Source organism: Archocentrus centrarchus, chromosome 22 (assembly GCF_007364275.1).
Source record: "Archocentrus centrarchus isolate MPI-CPG fArcCen1 chromosome 22, fArcCen1, whole genome shotgun sequence".
In the NCBI taxonomy this organism is placed as follows: Eukaryota; Metazoa; Chordata; class Actinopteri; order Cichliformes; family Cichlidae; genus Archocentrus; species Archocentrus centrarchus.
The window spans coordinates 26,471,924-26,492,192 of NC_044367.1; the positions used below are offsets into that span (position 1 = coordinate 26,471,924).

General features: G+C 42.5%; 1 protein-coding gene across 1 annotated transcript in view; it reads left to right on the forward strand.

Annotated features, from left to right (window-relative positions):
- The window catches only part of sntg2 (syntrophin, gamma 2), a 115,526-nt gene that overhangs the window by 71,116 nt on the left and 24,141 nt on the right, over nucleotides 1–20,269 (forward strand). Inside the window, exons 13-14 of the mRNA XM_030718462.1 lie at nucleotides 6,985–7,056; nucleotides 7,323–7,529. Coding sequence (XP_030574322.1) covers nucleotides 6,985–7,056; nucleotides 7,323–7,529 — 279 coding nt within the window. The remainder of the gene's footprint in view (nucleotides 1–6,984; nucleotides 7,057–7,322; nucleotides 7,530–20,269) is intronic.

The window sequence follows — 20,269 nt, forward strand, 5'->3', positions numbered from 1 at the left end:
GCTGTATAAATAAAATTGAATCGAATAGCACAGCAGTGTTTTGGAGCAGTGCCCTGCATTGGTGACCTTAGGCCATCTGCATCCAAATGAATGCAAGGGTGGCTTAAATTGGTCTAAAAGCTGCGCTGTGACATTACTTCAGAAGATTTCCCCCGGTGTGACAGTGGTATCAGTGATGCTGTAAGATGCACCTCATCAGCATCAAAGTCACACTAATTAATGCCCTCAAGAATATTTTAGTTGTCACAGGAATCAACACATACAAAATGCATTAAAGTTCCAGGATTTAGGCCAGTGTGGATATTTCTGGAGTAAATAGTCAATATTTATTTACCGTATATTTAGCACACTTCTTGCTAAAGAAGGAAAAAACAAACAATAAAAACCCTTCATGTTCTCAGTGGATTAAAAGCCAGTTTGCATGGAAATTTTGGAACACAAGTAAACAGCTTGCCCTCATTTTACGCTTAAATAATATTGAGACCTCCTGAGTTATTGCGTAATTTAGATAATTAAATATCATTGTTCTACAATAAACTTTGGACACATGTAATATCAAAATAGAGTGAGAGAAATTATGGTCAGCAGTTAATTGTGTTTAATGCTGGTTCCTCTCGCAGCTTATAATGCTTCTGCCTGAATATGAGAGTTACTGAATGGAGAAGGCAGCGACCTTTTCTGTGCCAAAAGCTCTGTTCACTCATTGGTATAAAAACCAACATAGACCAAACTGTGCCTACTTATTTCATTTAGAAAGTGTTCCTGCAGGTTAATCACATTTTCTCACTGGATGCTTGAAGATGGGGGGTGTGCACATTAACAGTGAGTTACTTTATCTTGACCTTCCGTCCCAACTGAGTCACAGTGTGAGAAGCTAATGTTTTCTACGGGCTCTTTTAAATTCAGACTGTGAGAGACTTTCAGTCATGTTCTTAGCTGGAAGGAGAGAAAAATCTCTTTGCTTGAACAAGTTGTGGCACATTTAAGTTTTTCAAGCTTGAAATGTGCCAGGGAGGCACCTGTAAGTGCAAACACCCCAGGAGGAACTCCAAATATTGCAAGCCGTAGATCTGTTAACATCTACTTATTACAAATAGTGGATAACATCTCAAACACAGCAGACCAAAATAATATAAAAGCTGGACAGCTCTGACAGAGGACAGAGTGACCCCAGCACCGAGGTCTGCACGAGCAGATATTATCTAATCTTGGGAAGCCATCTTATATTTCCTGAAGAACAGCATGTGTGTTACCCTAAATTGCAATGAACCATGCATGTTGAGTGCTGAGGACCATTCCACATTTTTGTATAAGATGCAATAATGAGTGAGAAAACAACTGTGATAAAAGCAGGTGGAACTGAGCAGCTTCAAGGTGGATGGAGAAGCATGTATTAAAAAAAAAAATCATATTCAAGTGCAGATAAAACTGAAGATTGTACAAAGATCATACATCCTGTAAAAGAGAAGTATCATTTCTTTCCAAGTTCCCGTTTCTTTGCTTTTCTTGATGGGTTTTCCACATGAAATTTTGAAAGTGAGTGTAGGATCCAGCTCAGGAGGTAGAGCGGGTTGTCTTCCAGTCGGAAGGTCCGTGATTCAATCCTCAGCTCCTCCTGTCAGCACGTCGAAGTATCCCTGGGCAAGATACTGAACCCAAGTTACGCCCATGGGCAAGGCACTTGGGTATAGAGGGGGAAAAAACACTTATATGAATGTGTATGTGGTGAGGGAGGCTTGGAGTGAAAAGTACTTTGAGTGCTCAGAGTAGAAAAGGCACCATATAAGTACCAGTCCACTTACCATTTACAGGTACACGAACAGGCTGTTAATTACTGTCTGTTATGGACAGCAATTTGCATATTGTTTGTGGAATTAATGTTGTGGATTACTAAAATAATTTATATGGGCAATATAACATATACATCTAGAAAGTGAGATACAATAATCAATGTGGGAGAAAACTCCTCCCACACCCAAGTTGCTTAAGCCACCACCCAAACCACGTCCCGCTTGGCCCGTCGTGCCCATCAGCTGCCTCTGAAGTCCCACTGCCTAACAAAGCCTGACAAGACTCCTTCAGCTCGATGGCTCCCTTCACCTCCGGTGACCACCATCTGGTTCAGGGATTACCACCACAGCAGACACCAATCACCTTGCAGCTGCAGCTCCGTGCAGCAGTCTCAACAATGGAGGTGCAGAACATGGTCCATTTGGACTCAGTGTCCTCAGCCTCCCTCAGAATGCTGTTGAAGTTCTGCTGGAGGTGGGAGCTGAAGATCTTGCAGGCTGGGACCTCTGCCAGGCGTACCCAGCGCACCCTCAAAATGTCTTTAGGTTTGCCAGGTCCGCCCAGCATCTTCCCCACCACCTGATCCAACTCACCACCAGATGGTGATCAGTCCACTGCCTCTCACCGAGGGCATCTCCAAACCACAACAGAGTCCTTCGACTCTCCAGGAGACTGGTTCCAGAGCCCAGGCCATGCACTGAGGTGAGCCCAACAACATCTAGTCGATATCTCAACCTCACGCACTAGCTCAGGCTCCTTCCCCACCAAAGAGATGACATTCAGTGTTCCAAGAGCCGGCCTCGATAGCTGGGGATTGCTCCGCCAGAGCCTCCATCCTTGGCTGCCTCCCAAGACACATTGCACCCGACCCCAATAGCATTTCCTGTGGGTGGTGGGTCTAATAGGAGATTGGGCCCCTATCTCCTCTTGAGACTGCGCCCAACCGGACCCGTGGGCTAAGGCTCGGGCACCAGGTGCTCTCCCTTGAGCGGCCTCCCCAGGCCTGGCTACTGGTCCTGCACCCTTTACCGGACAGGGTGAACTGTTCCCTTGATTGTTCTGTCATAGGAGTCGCCTGAATTGCTCTTCATCTGGCCGCTCATCCAGGATTCAGTTAGTGAAAGCTATCAAATAAAAGTGATGTTTGAATGTGTGGATAAAATGTGAGTAGTCAGTAAGACAAGAAAAGCATTGTATAAATGCAAGTATTACATAATACTGCAGCTGGTATTGCTGTGTTTTTGTGCTGATTAGCACCCTGACAGCATTCCCATGTGCAGAAATGCCTTTAAAAGTTCTGCCAACTTTGCCCTTGCCACTTGACATGGCACTGACTATTTCCAGGAAATTAATCAATCATCATCTATGTAGATGCTTTCTGCAGCTGATGTAGCCACACTGATTTATTCCTTTTCAGTTCCACCCTCTGTAGTCTCTCACAGGAGACTTTCTTTCTGTGTCATTTCACACAGATGTAGCATTTTTACAATTCCCGCTGCACACTGATGCTTTGTGTTAAGATCAGCGATGGTCACACCAGCTGTTTGTGGAAATGGCAGGAACAAGAGCCTGGCCTTGTTTAAGCTGGGCTTGCTGATGCCATCAAACAGTGCTTTTGTTGCAGCCTGTGTATCATTCTGCTTGAGGCATCACTACAGGAAAGAGAATCATAACAATCAGAGATTGTTAGTAACACTGTAGGTGATGCCTGCATTGTTTCTAGAGGCCATTGTAAACCCGCTGTACAAAATCTTCCAAAATGGCTTTTTCCAAACCATAAGTAGCCCTCCCATAAATATCCTAAATAAATGAGTATAATTATATATGGATGAGCCACAACATTGAAACTTAACATGGTGTATGTCCCCCCCTAAGACCACTAAAACGTCTCTAAATAGTTGGGATGTGGACACAGACCAGTGGGGGTGCCCTGTGATGTCTGGCTCTGGGATGTTGGCCTGTGGCTTGTGAGGTACAGACTTCATGCTTTAAGCTTATCAGGGCACATCCCACAGATGCTTCATCAGATTTGGGACTGGAAAATTTGGAGGCTGAATCAAAGTTTGGAGGTCTCTTTGACATGTTCTTTGAGCCTTTCCTGAGCAGTTCTTCCTGGTGTGGCGGGGGGTGCACTGTCCTGCTGGGGCTGGGCAACTGCCATTGGGTAGTGCTGTTACCGTGGGGGGATTTGTTTGCTCTTCAAAAAAGCTTGATGTCTTTTAAAGTAGCATCTGCATTAATGCCAGAACCCAAACTTTACCAGCAGAACATTATAATGTAACAAGATGATCAGTGTTTTTCACTTCACCTGTCGGTGCTTTTAATGTTGTGGCCAGGATGTATACGATTTAAAAAAAAAAAAAAAGTTATTTAAAATGCTGCAGGAAATGTCACTGAAGTCTTTTACAAAGAATATGCCAGAGGCCAAAAAAAAATCCTGACAGAAACTGAAGTTGAGGTAGAGGGAAAAAAAAAAAAACCCTTTTTGTAGCTTTTCATAGTTTAACAAGAGAAAAAGTTACAGCCTGGGAGCAGGTGAGAGCTGCAGTAAACTATACACCACGCAGTTACAAAAATGAAAAGTATTTTCTAGTTTAAGATATGGACCAGTCGACTGGGACCAACAAATCATGTTGACGAGATGTGAGCGAAAGAAGTAATCAGCTATAATTTTAATGAACTACCTTAATGGATGTATTACGAAGTCACTGAAGTTACGGTTCCTTGAGCTAAAGACATTATGCAGCTGGCAGGTTGTGAAATGCCAGACGTGTCCTCTGGCTCGAGTTGAAGAATGGAAGTAGCCAACATCCCTGAGGTCGAGAGGCCTTGAATATTCAACAGTAGGTTTTTTTAGTATTAGTTATTATGTGTCAAAAAGAGGTCAACAATAACAGCACAGTGCAGTAAGAGAAAACTAACCTTAGTACTTTAATGCTGCACTGTTAGCTGTGGTAAACCTTTAAAAAACAGCATGAAGTGACTTCTTTAAAATCCCAAATTTTCCATAGATGGGATAAAGATGGTATATTCTTATGTTTTGTAGTTAGTGAATCCCATGAAAATACCCAAACCAACAGTGTGGGATTTGTTTTTGTAATGATTTATGTAAAGGAATGTGGGAACGTCATTTCACCACCATATCCATGACATGACGCCTGGCACGGACATTAAGGAGTCTTTAGGAGTGTTTATGGCTGTCGCTGCATGTTATACAGTCAGATATAATTTTAATGCAATGCTCACATTGATTTTTTTTTTTTTGTTATATTTACAGTACAGCACAACATAACCAGTCACTGACCTGTCACAAAGATGACAAAGCAGGTCTAGACATTGTTCATTTGGGCTTGTCATTAAAATATCATTAAGTGTAACTACACTGCAGAATGATTTTATTAAAATGCCATCAAGAAGAACGTTGTAGAGAATAAAATATATATATATATATTATTTTTTTTTGGCTACAGCGGCTTTCATTGGTAGTAAAGGGAGACAGGAAATGGGGGAAGATACACGGGAAAACTGGCAACAATTCAATTTTATTTATATAGCGCCAAATCACAATAAACAGTCGCCTCAAGGCACTTTGTATTGTGGGTAAAGACTCTACAATAATACAGAGAAAACCCAACAGTCAAAACGACCCCCTATGAGCAGCATTTGGCGACAGTGGGAAGGAAAAACTCCCTTTTTAACAGGAAGAAACCTCCAGCAGAACCAGGCTCAGGGAGGGGGGGTCATCTGCTGTGAGGGGAGAGAGACATGCTGTGGAAGAGAGGCAGAGATTAATATCAATTAATGATTAAATGCAGAGTGGAGTATAAACAGAGTAAATAAGGTGAGTGAAAAGAAACAGTGCATTATGGGAACCCCCCAGCAGACTAGGCCTATAGCAGCAATAACTAAGGGAGGGTTCAGGGTCACCTGATCCAGCCCCAACTATAAGCTTGATCATAAAGGAAAGTTTTAAGCCTAATCTTAAAAATAGAGAGGGTGTCTGTCTCCTGAATCCAAGCTGGGAGCTGGTTCCACAGAAGAGGCGCCTGAAAGCTGAAGGCTCTGCCTCCCATTCTACTCTTAAGTATCCTAGGAACCACAAGTAAGCCAGCAGTCTGAGAGTGAAGTGCTCTGTTGGGGTGATATGGTACTATGAGGTCTTTGAGATAAGATGGGGCCTGATTATTCAAGACCTTGTATGTGAGGAGAAGGATTTTAAATTCTATTCTAGATTTAACAGGGAGCCAATGAAGAGAAGCCAATATGGGAGAAATCTGCTCTCTTTCTAGTCCCTGTCAGTACTCTAGCTGACAGGCCGGGACTCGAACCCGCGCCCGCACCACAACGCGGCATATATATATGCGGTCGCCTGCGCCACCACTGAGCTATCCGGGCACCCATAATTTGTATTTTTATGAATACAGTAGTTTGCGGATGATTATTAAATCCTTTCTGCACTCTGGAGTTAGATTTTTTTAAATATTTAAACATTTTCTGAATAAAATGCAGCAACTCTTACAAAAAATTATTCATTCACCCTCACAGTGCAGCAGGTTTGTACAGTAACCGCTAACATAGCTAACATAACTGTTGATGCTAATTGCAAACCTATTAACAAATTATACATTTTGGTTAAGAATGCTAAACGTTAAAAATCTAGATTAAGGTAAATTTATCTGAGAATTTTTCTCATAGAGCATGCTGGCTAAAGTAATAGAGAATTTCTTTGAAATCTGTATTTCAGCAAACATGCTGATTTCAGGTGTTTCCAGTATGGACTTAACAAAAAACATTTCAAACTTAGCTAATCATATAACATCTTATTTACACTTGCAGTTTTCTTACCGTGGCCAGTTGCCAACTTAAATTTGAGTGATTATTTAAAGGTTTTGTATTTGTGAAACATAACCTGGAACTTTTTAAAGGCATTGGTTTATTTCGCTGTAGTCTTTGTGAATAAATGTTACTTTCATGATGTAAATTTTCTCCCCATGCAGAGTGCAGCAGGATAAATTCATTTTGTACCCTGACATTGGCAGTCATCCAGGCCTTCCCAGAGAGCAACACAAAATGACCTGCCTAACTATAATTTGCATTTATTATGTGGATAAGGAAGTGCTGCTAACAAGTGCAAAAATGCTTGTTTGTATATGCTTCCTCTTCATCTCATCCTCCTTGATGTTTATTTCTCAGATCAGTGCTGCTGACTGGGGACAAGCTGAAACAACATATAACCTCTATGAGGTTCTTTTCAAGGTTCACAAGGTAAGTTATGGGAAGGATGCTGCGATGTGCATCAAGGCTGTTCAAATTTTGATCACCTCTGTAGAGACGTCTCTTTTCCTCTGAGCATGCAGTATAGCGAATCAGGGAGCTCACTAACCAAGACAATGTACACAGTGAAGATTTTCTGGTTAATCTAAGAATATAGAAATCTACTACTGATTCCACCTACTGACATAAACTGTAGAAGGTGAAATAACAGCACCACCGTTCCCCCAGTATGTAGTAATTATAATGTTGTGTTACAGCTGTGGATGGCAGAGGACTGCTGGCTCCAGGCGAGGCTCTACTTGGGACTGGAGCATTCACCTGAGCAGGACACAGAGTCTCTGTGTTTCAGTATTCTTGTTGGCCACGGCCAGAGCCACACCTTCAGGGTAGAGCTGGCCACTGACCTGGCCATCTGGGAGAAGTCCTTCCAGAGGGCTGTTTTCTTGGAAGTACAGCGAATACAAGTGAGTACTTCCATATAAAAAAAATTCTTAGATTATATGAAAAAAAAAAAAAAATGTAATATAACTTCTGTTCATAAATTCTTCTTATATTAGTTGGGTTGAAGAACTCTGTAAAGCAGGAGTGCCTCTCAAATAAATCACCTTCTTCTGACCTCAAAGGAGCAACATGAAGCGTTTAATGTTTGTGGAAATTAAGACCACAACACAACTGTGCGTGCTTTGTGTTGGGTTTTAGAGCCAGGAGGAAGATAAATGCAACCAATAATCTTGGCTGATGGCTAAAATGTACTCTTCCAAATACAAACATGACAGTCCCAAAATGGACCGTTATAATCCTTTAATACCAGTATTATTGCACAGAATTGTAAATGTTTTCATTATTGCAACACAATCATGTTCATTTAATTAACATGGCAACATGACACACAACAGCACACAAACACTAATATATGAAATTTGACATTTAAATTCTGTAACATCTCTATGACATTATCATATTTGTCAGTGCATCTCTTTCTATAGAAATACACCTTTATATCTTGAGGAAGTGACATCCATCCATGATTTAGCTGCTGTATATTTATTCCCCCTATTTGGGCATTTCTATGATATTTGAGTTTTTGAAGACCTCGTAAAGAAGGAGAAAAAGACTTGTGTTGATTGTTTAGCCAGAAAGACTGAGCTGGAAAGGATGTGCAGCAGATTAGGGTGATTTAAAGATAGAGATGCAAATGTACTAATGAGTGTGTTGAGAAGGTGGAAGGAGTAATTTGAGGAGCTGATTAAAGTAGAAAATGAGAGACTGTGGTGGGTGGACCAAAGTTAATGAATCAGGAAGAGGATTAGAAAGAAGGAATCGAGGGCTTCTGTGAACAGAATGAAGCATAGGAAGCCAGGTTGGTCCAGAGGAAATACCTGTGGAGGTATGACACTGGTATTCTAGTGTGTTGATGAAGCACTATAGAGAAGGTCAGAAGGAGTTGCACTGTGTCTTTGTAGGTGTCACAGATGGATTCAAGGTGGGGGTGGGAATACATCAGGGTGATGGACAGGCTGCCAGATGAAGTCATTCAACAAAAGGTTGCTCTCAATTCATTTGCAATACACAAGAAAATCTTTACACTCTGTCAATTCTTTCTCACTGCATCCCTTAGTGAACAGAAAAGCTACAAACTAAATTTAAAATGTTGTAGGAAATGTGTGGGTCTCTTGAACTGTGATTGTTTCTGATTAAAATCAGGAAGTGGATTAGATATGAGTTTTAGAAGACCTTCTTGAAGGATGGACAGGATTAGAAATTAATACGTCAGAGGGACGGCTCAGGTCAAGCGGTTTGGAGCCAAAGTTAGAGCGGCAAGGTTGAGGTGATTTGGGCATGTGCAGAGGAGGGATAGTGGATAAATCAGATAAAGGATGCCGAAGATGGAGTTGCCAAGCAGAAGGAAAAGAGGAGGACCTCAGAGAAGATTCATGGATGTAGTGAAAGAGGACATGCAGAGGGTTGTGTGACGAAGAGGACGTTAGGGATGGGGTGAGGTGGAGGCAGATGATCCGCTCTAGTGAACCCTAAAGGCAGCACCTCTAAATCACTGATGGTCGAGACAATCAGTACTTCTCTGTGGTATAAACGCATCTTCTCCTCACTGATGAGTTATAGTATCCGTGCATTGCAGACAATAACAGGCCTCTGAATACTATACTTAAAATGGACGCCTTCATGTAGAGAGTTGCTGTGTTTTGCAAGGGAACTTTTTTGAATTATGTAGCTAAAATTACTCAAATGTGTGTATCGAATATGATGTTACAGAGTTAGGAGGTTGGCTGCTAATCCGTATATTGATATTCCATTTCATGATACATTCTGCATCATTCTTGCCACAGTGATAAATTTACTGTTTTGCTTATATAATATAACTACTTCCAAGATTTACATGTTACTTTAAGATCAGTGTTGTACACGCAGAAAATTCCCCATTTATCAAATGTGGCACAACAAAAATGCCAGATTTGTAAATATTGTTTTATATTGTTTAAAGATACAAAAACATTTAAAAACAGCTATTTAAAAAATAGAATTTCCCAAATATAAATTTGATGTCAGGTTTTACAGACTTAAGAGTTTTTATGGCACAGGTAGTGCAAGTAAAATGATCAGATTAGATTTGGGTCTGAGGGAATCAATACTCAGTCGACACGCTTAACACGCCACAACATTTTTGAATTCTCTGGTTGCCACTCAGAAAAATGCCCGAGGCCTTACCTGCTGCAGATGAATTTGTCTGGTTTGAAAATGGGGCTTAACTTGTTTCCTGACAGTTCCATCCAGCCCATTCCTCCTCTCACTTTGGCAGCCGTGCACTGAACTCAGCCACTTTCCATTGATTTAGGGTTGCAGACACCAAAATCCCTCATGGAGTCTGAACAAAGGGTTGCTCTCAATTCATTTGCAACACACGGGACAATCTTTACACTCTATCACTTCTTTCTTTCTCCCAGCTATCTTTCTCAAATGATAGCTGGGAGAAGAAGCTAAAAAGTTAAAATTTTGCAGAAAATTGTGGGTCTCTTGAACTGTGATTTTTTTTTTTTTTTTTTTTTCTAATTAAAATCATGAAGTGAATTAGACACATCAATAATTTTGCCTTAATGTAATGAAGAATGGTGGAAGCTGCCCCATTTTGTACTTAGTCACTTGTTTAATTGTCAGATATTTAAAACACCTCTTGATTAAAGATCAGTTCATTTTTTGGCAACTGATACGTATATGGATGTAAGCCCTTTGTTGTCTAGGCAAATTGCCAATAGTTTGACTGCAACTTAAAATTAATAACTACGTCAAAAACAAATTCAAATATTATACTCAATTTACTTGAGTATAACATCAAGTCAATTAAACCTCTGGGATATTTATGAGGTCAGGTAAGTGGGGGGGGGGGGGGGGGGGGGGGGGGGGGGGGGGGGGGGTGTTAATCAGTTTCAGCTGCTTTGGTGTTCATGGCATTAGCAACAGGTGCACTAGAGGGGCAACAATGAGACGGCTCCCAAGACAGGAATGGTTGTGCATCCTTCCTCATCTTTTCTGACTTTTATTTCACTAGTTTTGCATTTGGCTAGGGTCATGAGGCCATACCTCGACCCTACAGAGGTTGCACGGGTAGTCTAACTCCTCCAGGATGGCACATCAATACGTGCCAGAAGGTTTGCTGTGTCTCCCAGCACAGTCTCAGTGCACAGAGGAGATTCCAGGAGACAGCCAGTTACTCTAGGAGAGCTGGACAGGGCTGTAGAAGGTCCTTAACCCATCAGCAGGACCAGTATCTGTTTCTTTGTGCAAGGACGAACAGGATGAGCACTGCCAGAGCTACAAAATGACTTCCAGCAGCCACTGGTGTGAATGTCTCTGACCAAACAATCAGAAACAGACTTCATGAGGGTGACCTGAGGACTCAACATCCTCCAGTGGGCCCTGTGCTCACTGCCATGCACCATGGAGCGCAATTGGCATTCGCCATACAATACCAGAATCGGCAGGTCCACCACTGGCAACCTGTGCTTTTCATAGATGAAAGCAGGTTCACCCTGAACGCATGTGACACACATGAAAGGGTTTGGCAAAGGCACGGAAAACTGTATGCTGCCTGTCAATCAATGTGACCGGTTTGGCGTTGGGTCAGTGTTGGTCTGGGGAGGCATATCCATGGAGGGATACACAGACCTCTACAGGCTAGGTAACGGCACCCTTACTGCCATTAGGTATCACAATGAAATCCTTGGACCCATGGTCAGACCCTACGCTAGTGCAGTGGGTCCCGGGTTTCTCCTGGTGCACGACAATGTGGTGAGAGCATGTAGGCAGTTCCTTGAGGATAAAGGAATTGATACCATTGATTGGCCTCCATGTTCACCTGACCTAAATCCAATAGAACGCCTCTAGGACATTATTTTTCGGTCCATCTGACAGTGTCAGGTTGCACTTCAGACTGTTCAGGAGCTCAGCGATGCCCTGGTCCAGCTCTCGAAGGAAATCCCCGAGGACACCATCCATCATCTCATTAGGAGCCCCGATGTTGTCACGCATACGTACAAGCACGTGGGGGCCAAACAAACTACTGAATACTATTTGAGGTGCTGCAATTAAATTTCAGAAAAATGCCCCGGTTGGGCCCCTCCCTGTGCTGGAGGGGTCTGTGCCCCCTTGGGCGTGCCGCCATGTGGGGTGGGTTGGCCTGTGTCAGGGTGTCTGGCTGGCATTCCGGGATTCTGTGTGCCCCCCCATGGGGGGGTGGGGCGCTTAGGTGAGGGAGCAGCAGTTACCCACATGGGGCCGGTTGGTTTTGGACTCAGTACCACTGTCTGTGTGTGTCTGTGTGTGTGTGTGTGTGTGTGTCTGTGTGTGTGTGTGATATTTGTTGTCTTTTGCATGTGTGTGGGGGTGTGTGTTGTGTCTTGTTTTGCAGTGGGGGCGGTGGGTGCCGGCCTGGAGCATGGTGGTGTCCTGGGGGTGCGGTCATTTCAGGCCCTGGACCTGCCTTCCCTGGGCTGTGGGGGGGAGTGTAGGGAACTGGTGTGCCTAGTGAGCCAGTAGCTAGCTGTCATATTTATCCTGACCCCTCCTCCCACTCAGTTAATCATCACATCATGCACACGTAGGTGCTTGGGGGAGAGGGGCTCATGCTGCAGTGAGTAGGGCCACCTCCTTGGCTCTGCTCGCTGCGTGATGTCCCACTCCTCCTCTTTAATTGCATTATACAGCTCACAACACATCATAGTACATATAGGGCCTTGGGGGGCAGGTGTGTCACACAGTGGTTAGTGGGTGGCACTGCTTAGGTGGCCCCACTTGTCTGTTCACTGCTGCCTGCTCCTCAATTTTATTTACATTTTAGACATTGAGGGCCTTGGGGGGGCAGTGTGGATGGGCGCTGTTATTCAGTGCTCATATTACATCTGTCCCTCCAATTTTAATAGCACTGTAGTTTTCACACAGCCATACACATTCTTCTCATTACATACACTCACATTACCCCAAACACGCTGAGTAGGAGGAGGGGGTGGGCGGGTCTTCTCACACCCCTGTTTCATGCACCCTGCCTGGGATGGGGGACTGGCTCGTTGTTCGGGGCTTGGTTGGCTGCTTCCCTGGGTTGCCGCTGGCTCTGTGCTGGTACCCACTCTCCCACACTAGGTGTCCATGTATGTTACGTGTGTGTGTGCATGAGTGAACGACTGGTGTGTGTGCGTGTGTGTGTGTGTGCGTGCATGCGTGCGTGTGTGTGTGTGGACAGCTGGGCCTGGGTCTGTGGCTTGCTGAGCCTTGGCACCTCCGGGACACGGCTGCGGAGGGCGGGAGTTACCCCTCCCTACCGCTGCACGCTGCTCCCCACTGATCGTCACTACCACCCCTGGGGTGTGGGTGCCCGTGGGTCCCGGGGTGCGTGGCCAGATGTCTCGGCGTGGTTTTTGACCTGCTTCCTGCTCTCGGGCCGCGGGGGCCGCGTGCTCGGCTCGTGATGGGGGTGCCGGCCTGTGGGGGGGGCTGCTCGTCACCTCTGGCTCTCTGGACTCTTGCCCTTTGGCCGTGGTCTCCCTCCTTCCTCCTCTGGAGTGTGCACGCAGTTGCCATCAGGATGTGTGGCCTCAGGTCTTCTGGGCTCCTGGGCTGTGCACGGCCTGGGTCCCCTGGGTCCTTCCCTATTCGCCTCTGGATCGCGGGGGGCATGGTTGCAGTTTCTTGCCCTCATTATTGAGTACATTGCATGACAGAGGCGCATACACACACATTACTTCAAACCAGGGTTATAATAGTTTTGGATTTTACATTATAGTTTAGTTTTAGTTAGTTTTTACTTTTTTTTCTCTAATTCAGTTAGTTTTAATTAGTTTTCAGAGAGGTTTTGCTCGTTTTTATTAGTTTTTATTTTTGGTTTCATGCTTAGTTTTAGTTAGTTTCAGTTAGTTTCAGTATTAGTTTTAGTATTTTCATACCTGATCAGGTGCAAGATTCAAGGCGCAAAAGTGACTATTGTGTAATGAAACTTGACAAAAGATACAGTTTAAAGAAATATAGTCAACAACCAACTGTTCACAAGACATGCTAAATGTGTGTAATATTAAGGACACACATGAACATCAACAGGGAGAAACAAAGAAAAACATGAACTCCCAAACTCAATAAATTCTACAATAAACTCCACAATAAACTTCAGCATCAGTGCAGCAGATTAATAACGCCTACATGTGGTGTTAAACAAAAACAAACTCTTTGAAGGAGTCAAAGGTCAAATCCATCTGCATCCTGATGTTCTCACCACCTGAAGCTGCTTCTGTTTTGGAGCTAGCTTGGTTAGATGCTCGCTAATTAAACCTGCAGGGTCTTTGCGGCCTCTGTACACAAGCTACAGAAATTGCCGACCTCATGTCCGCATTTATGCTTGTGTAGCTGGATTGTGTGTGTTAATTACCTTGTGGTCGTGTGCAGGTGTTTGTACTCAAAGAACCTCCATACGGGACTCGGCAGACCGCAGCCATTACTTTGCGGACCAGTGCGGTGAGCGCACGCACATGCGCACTCACACAGTTGTCCTGTGGCGCTCCCAGCTTAAACTCGGAGAGCGGAAACAATGATTTCATATCAATCCACAAGGCTTAAAAAACCCCCCCAAAAAAACAAGTAAATGAAAGTCAGTTTATCGATAATTTCAGTTAGTTTTAGTTAGTTTTGTAAACTCACAATTCAGTTTTAATTAGTTATCGTTTTTTCCTTTTAATTATAGTTTTTATTTATTTCAGTTAACGACAATGTTTTTTCAATTTCAGTTTTCGTTATTTCGTTCGTTTTCGTTAACTATAATAACCATGGTTCAAACAATAAAATTGTGTGTATATGTATGTGTGTGTGTATATCTACTTCAATCTTTTCTTTTTCCTTTCTTCCTTTTGCCCCCCCCCCCCCCCCCCCCCCCCCCCCTTCTTGCCCCTTCCTTGTTGCCTGTCAGACCTGGCATAAATAACTAAATAAAAAGATAAATAAATAAAAATACAAACATTAAACAAGAATAGCCTATAGAAAACTTATAGAGCTGTTCTTGTAAAAGCAAATATGTTTGGTACATCAGTGCATTCGGATCATCATTCTGATTGCAAAAAATGCCAGACATGACAGGCTTAAAAAGAAAAAAAAAAAATTAAATTTCAGAAAAATGCACTAGCCTGCTGCATCAGTTTTTCACTTTGATTTTCTGGGTGCCTTTGAGTTCAGCCCTCTGTAGGGTGATCATTTATATTTCCATCAAACAATAAAGTATCCTTTCATTCCTAACACATTACCCTGTCCATATCAGTCAAAATATCCAGCATGTTATGTTTTGTTTTTTTTTTTAACCCACTGAGAACTGATCTGTTTTCAAAGTGTTCCTTTAATTCTTTTGGGCAGTCTTTTCCAGCATATAGCAGGAAAACTCTAAGCTTTCCTGTGTCTTATGCCAGGTTCAGACAAAGTGATGTCATCCAGGAAAAAAAAAAGCTCACCAGAAATACCTAGCATGTAGGACCCAACAATGAATCACAAGTATTCTTTGTAGTTCATTTGAGCTGGCACTATACAAAGCTGCATCTTGGACACCTCCCAATGTTCAGACAAACCTCCCAGTGAAAGACACTTTATTTTCAATCTATTTTTTTTTGTAGGTTTTACTGGACTGCATGTTAATTTAACACTGATGTTTTGGAGTTTAAAGCCATTGCCAGGCCACAGAAGCTCAGTGTTTTTATGCTCATTCTGCAGTGAAACACTTCAGGGACAACTTCTGATTTTTTTTTTTTCAAACACCTGCTGGTGTTTTGTCGTTCTCTTTGTGGTCGGCTCTGCTTCATCAGAGGACAGATGTTTGGAGGTTATTTCTTTGATGCTGGCTAACTAATGCCAACTGTGAGCTGCACTTCATATTTAAAGTGGATTCACTGAATACTAAACCCAGACCACTGGGTAGCTACAGCTACCTCAGGTCAGGCTGAGCGCGTTTGGTATTCGGGCTGATTTAGCAGGGAAATCATGTTTGTGTTGCACTGAATGCATTTGTAGTGTGTCTACAAAAAAATGTATGTACTCTGTGTGCATGACACTGATGGACAGAGGGAGCTCTTTGATATTAAAATTATGCTACTTTCATTATCAGACTGGAATACGTTACCCAAACAAATTCTAGGCCCAATAACTTCTAAACAAATCTTCCTGCCTTATCCCTAAATACTGCTTTTACAGTTGGCATGATGTGCTAACTTACTGTTGGTGTATGGATGGATGGATGGAGATATAGATATAGAAACAGAGAGCAGTCTGAGAACAAATTATGAAGCTGCAGGCCTTAAAAATATCTTACAGCAGATGACCAGTATCTGAAAGTCATGCCCTTAATAAATAAAAAGTAAAACCTGACACAGGACCCGAGAGTTGCATCTGGCCCTTGAGTTGATCCATCTACTGCTCACTGAATCCTCTTCAAAAATTCTCTGTGGAAGGGGGTATCAAAAAGCCATTCTTAATGAAGGGAACAAGGAGGAAAGGTATTCCAAATTACACAAGAGCTGGACTGAAAATCAGTGGCAATAAGTCTGATGGAGTGATGAATCCAAATTTGACATTTTTGGTTCAAATGGTCATCAAATGTACTGTATGGAAGGGGTCAGGAGAGAGGTGTCTACATCCATCTGTGAAACATGGTGGAGGCTCTGTCATGGCTTGGGGCTTCATTTCAGCCAGTGGTGTTGGCGATCTTGTGTCAAAATGGATGGATTTATAAATGTGAAAAAACACCATCAGATTTTTATCCACCATGCAATACCACCTGGAAAGCATCTGATTGGCAACAGCTTAATTTTTCAGCTCGACATTGATCCCAAACACACTGTCAGTGCAGTAAAAGCATACCTGGATAGAAAAAAACACACAATGGAACAGTCAGTCAGGATGTGGCATCATCCTGACAGAGAACAGAACAAAAGGCAGAAACATCCAAAGAAGAGCTTTGAATGTCCTTCAAGAAGCCCAGAGAACTATTCCTGAAGACTGCTTAAAGAAATTACAGAAGGCTGCCTCAGAGAGTTCAGGCAGTGTTGAAGAATAAAGGTGAACCATAAAGGATTCAGGCTGAATTCTTCAGCACAACCTGAAATATTGACTTTCAGAGTTGTTGGAATTGTACAAGCTGTTTCTGGCTTTCTCTGCACCCATTTCCAAGCAAAATATAAAGAAATGAGGGGTTGCTCTTGACTTTTGCAGAGTATTGTATGGTAGTATGTATGCCTGTGGATTATGGACTTTGGTCCAGCTTGTTCCAAAAGTGACCCCACTGATCTCCATGTAAAAATGCCTCCTCAGTAATCAGAGTCTTTAACAATATAAAGCGTTAAATAGCCATACAGAAAGGACAGTGCCCTCTAAATAATGTGCAGTTGAAATATTGACATTTTTTTTAGATGAACAAAAGTAAGTTAATTAGTGAATGTCAAATAAAAGCAATTAAGTCATGAAGCCTAAAACTCACTGATCAACCTATAAATTTAGCATCTATATTTGAAATTGTGTTCCAGGCTCTGAAGGCATGTGTATTCAGCTGATCTTTGTTGGTTCTCTGTCTTTTCAGTAAGTAAAGCGCTCATTTGGGTTTTATCTGATGGTCGGTTCAAAAACTTTTCAGTTTTTATCTCTAGTAAAAGCTTTGTGTTTGGGATTGTAGCAGGAACAAGGTCCAGGGAATGAGGTAATGAAGTGAATTTGCATCACCATTGGGAAACAAACTTATTAATGTAGTCAAGCAGCCATAAGTTCCCAGGCCAGGACACGGCTTCCTACATGTTTCAAACACCAGCTTTCTGGGGCTGGAAAATGAAGCAAACACAGGTTGTACCAGTTGCTCCAAAAATGACTTTCCCCACTGACCCCCAGACTCACAAAGATACAGTAACTTGGTACTAATAAGCATTTTTTTCTGTGAGCAACCACACAGTCATTGGATGCATCTTGCTGGCATTAGAGTTAGCTGATAACTTGGCACTCCACCCTCCAAGTTTGGTCACTTTTGGCTCTAAAAATAACAAGATGGCAACCACCAAAAAAATTAGGGTCAAGGTTTCAAACCCCGTGGGTGACGTCACAGTCGATGGCTCTTGGTTTCACAGTGGTTTTGATCACGGGCACTTCTTGCCTTTCTCTTTGGCTTTCCACAACTGTATTTTGGTAACTGGCCATCCTGCCTTTGGCTTCCTCTGTGCTGGTGTGAGATTTCCATCTCGCAGCATCGTCACTGTGAGTCTGCTGTCCAGTCTTTTGTCTTGATTGTGATATTTTCACACCTGTGCCTTCTAGACCGACAGTCATGTCCTTGACTGTTGTTTTGAAGTTCTTTCTCACAGCTTGAGGGATTTTTCTGTCATCGGCTGAAGTTGTTCCCTACGGGCGACCTGTCCTGTGTTTATTTCGAAGTCTACCACTGGGAACTCTTTCTTCAGATCTCCCCACACTGCTGTTCTTAGTGTGTTGTTGTGGTTCTTTTTTTGTTGTTGTTATCTGTCAGTCAGGTTTCGGGTCTTGTTGTGTTAGCTTTTAGCTTTAGTGGCAAACGGATGAAGGGATGGACTGAATGAAGGCTGAACACCAGATGCTCTTTCATTTGTGAACAAGCCGCTTGTTGTTTTTAACTAACTTTTGCACCAACCTATGAAATGCATGTAAATGAAAGTTGATATTTTCTCGTTTACTTTGCTGTATCGTTTAAGTTTAAACCCAAAACACCTTAATAGTGAAAAGACATAACTTCACACTCCTTTTACCTTTTGGGGGCACTTTAGTTTTGAAGTTAAGATCTTTTTCTTTTTTCACCCCAGTGTTGGTTAACCACATTAAGTGTTTAAAAAAAGTTTTCAGAATTTCTTTTTTTTTTTTTTTTTTTTTTAATCAGCGCTGCTTCTTTCTACCAATTTAATGCTTCAGCAGTGAGAAGTGATTTGGACGTGATGAAGTTCAGTGTGATTTTCATTTAGTCTTATTAAGAAACTAATTGCTTTTGAAACAGAAAGACTAGCCAGCTCTCTGTTTTCCATAAATGTTATTGTTACTTTCAGTGCATTTATCACAAGGAACCTAAAGAATTTGTCTTCACATCATTGAGCCATTAAATTGCCTCTTAAGCAAAAATGTTTAAAGTGTAAAGCTCTTGTGGAGAGTGCTTTGTTAAGAAATCTGTGGTTGTAGCTGTCTCGTGTCCATCAAGAGGTGTAAACATAAACCCTCCACAGACAGCTTTAAAATGCTCAGGAGTCACTCGGGCCACATTTTATTAGGGCCCGAGCACGAACTGTGCGAAGGCCCTATTGTTTTTGCTCTGTTTATTATTAGGGCCCGAGCACGAACTGTGCGAAGGCCCTATTGTAATTGCTTCGTTTATTAGGGCCCGAGCACGAACTGTGCGAAGGCCCTATTGTAATTGCTTCGTTTATTATTATTTTTTTTTTTTTTTTTTTTTTTTTTTTTTTTTTTATTATTATTATTATTCAGGCAAATGAATTGGCTTTTTGGGGGCTTTATCATATTCAAAAACTCATGAAACTTTGCACATGCGTCACACCTGGTGAAAATTTAAGTATTTTAATGGGCTCGGGCAAGGGCGCGCCCAAATGGCTCGCTAGCGCCCCCTAAACTGGAGCCCCACCGCTGTGTTTCACGTACATGAATGAAACTTCATACACATGTATATCATGTCCAGGCGCACAAAAAATCCTCTGGGAGCCATGCCCTAAACCCAACAGGAAGTCCGCCATTTTGAATTAATTATGCAAATTTGGCGATTTGCAGCCCTCACACTTTTTCTAATAACTCAGAGGTTTTAGACGTTATCATCTTCATATTTGGTTTGTCTAACCTACACCCCCAGGGGAATCTAAATCTCGAAAATGGTGAGTTTTTGCCAAGGGGGAGGGGTCCTTATGCCCCTTTGAACTTTGATCATTCGCCATGAAATTTTGATTGCCTCTCATTCATACCTACATGATCCAATGTGCATCAAACTTCTCCAGTAGGATGAGGGTGCCCCCCTGAACACATACATATGACAATATTTAATATCAGTCGCAGCGCCACCTAGTGGGAACAGGAAATGTCATATTTTACACTTGGAGGTCCAGCTCCAAGGTGGTTTAGCAGAACCATCTCAAATTTCACCTGGAAAGCCTTAAGAAGTTGGACTTACTGTGTTTTCAAAACTGTGACTTTTTGACAAAAGGGCGTGACCCTTATGGGACGGCAAAGTTCGATGATTCGCCATGAACACAAAAATGGCTGTAACTCAAAGCCAACTTGCCCAATCTGGCTCAAACTTCAGTGGTGTGATAAGCATGCTGCCCTGAACACACTCATATGCATAAAGTCCATAAACGTTAGAGCGCCGCCTAGTGGCAGCTCGGAATATCTTAAAATAGCAAGTTTTTTGAGTAGCCCCGGAGCTACGTTTTATCTACATGTATGAAAATGTACATGCTCATGTAACATACTAAGACGTACAAAAAAGTCTCTTGGACCCATACCCCAAACCCTACAGGAAGTCGGCCATCTTCAATTGAAGGTGTCAATTTTTGCGATTTCCACGCCTGCTATTTGACCGAACTTGTCCTAGGGCATTTCACCCAGTGACACCAAATTGGCTCCAGATCATCTACACAAGTAGCCCATCAAAAGTTATTCAGGGTTT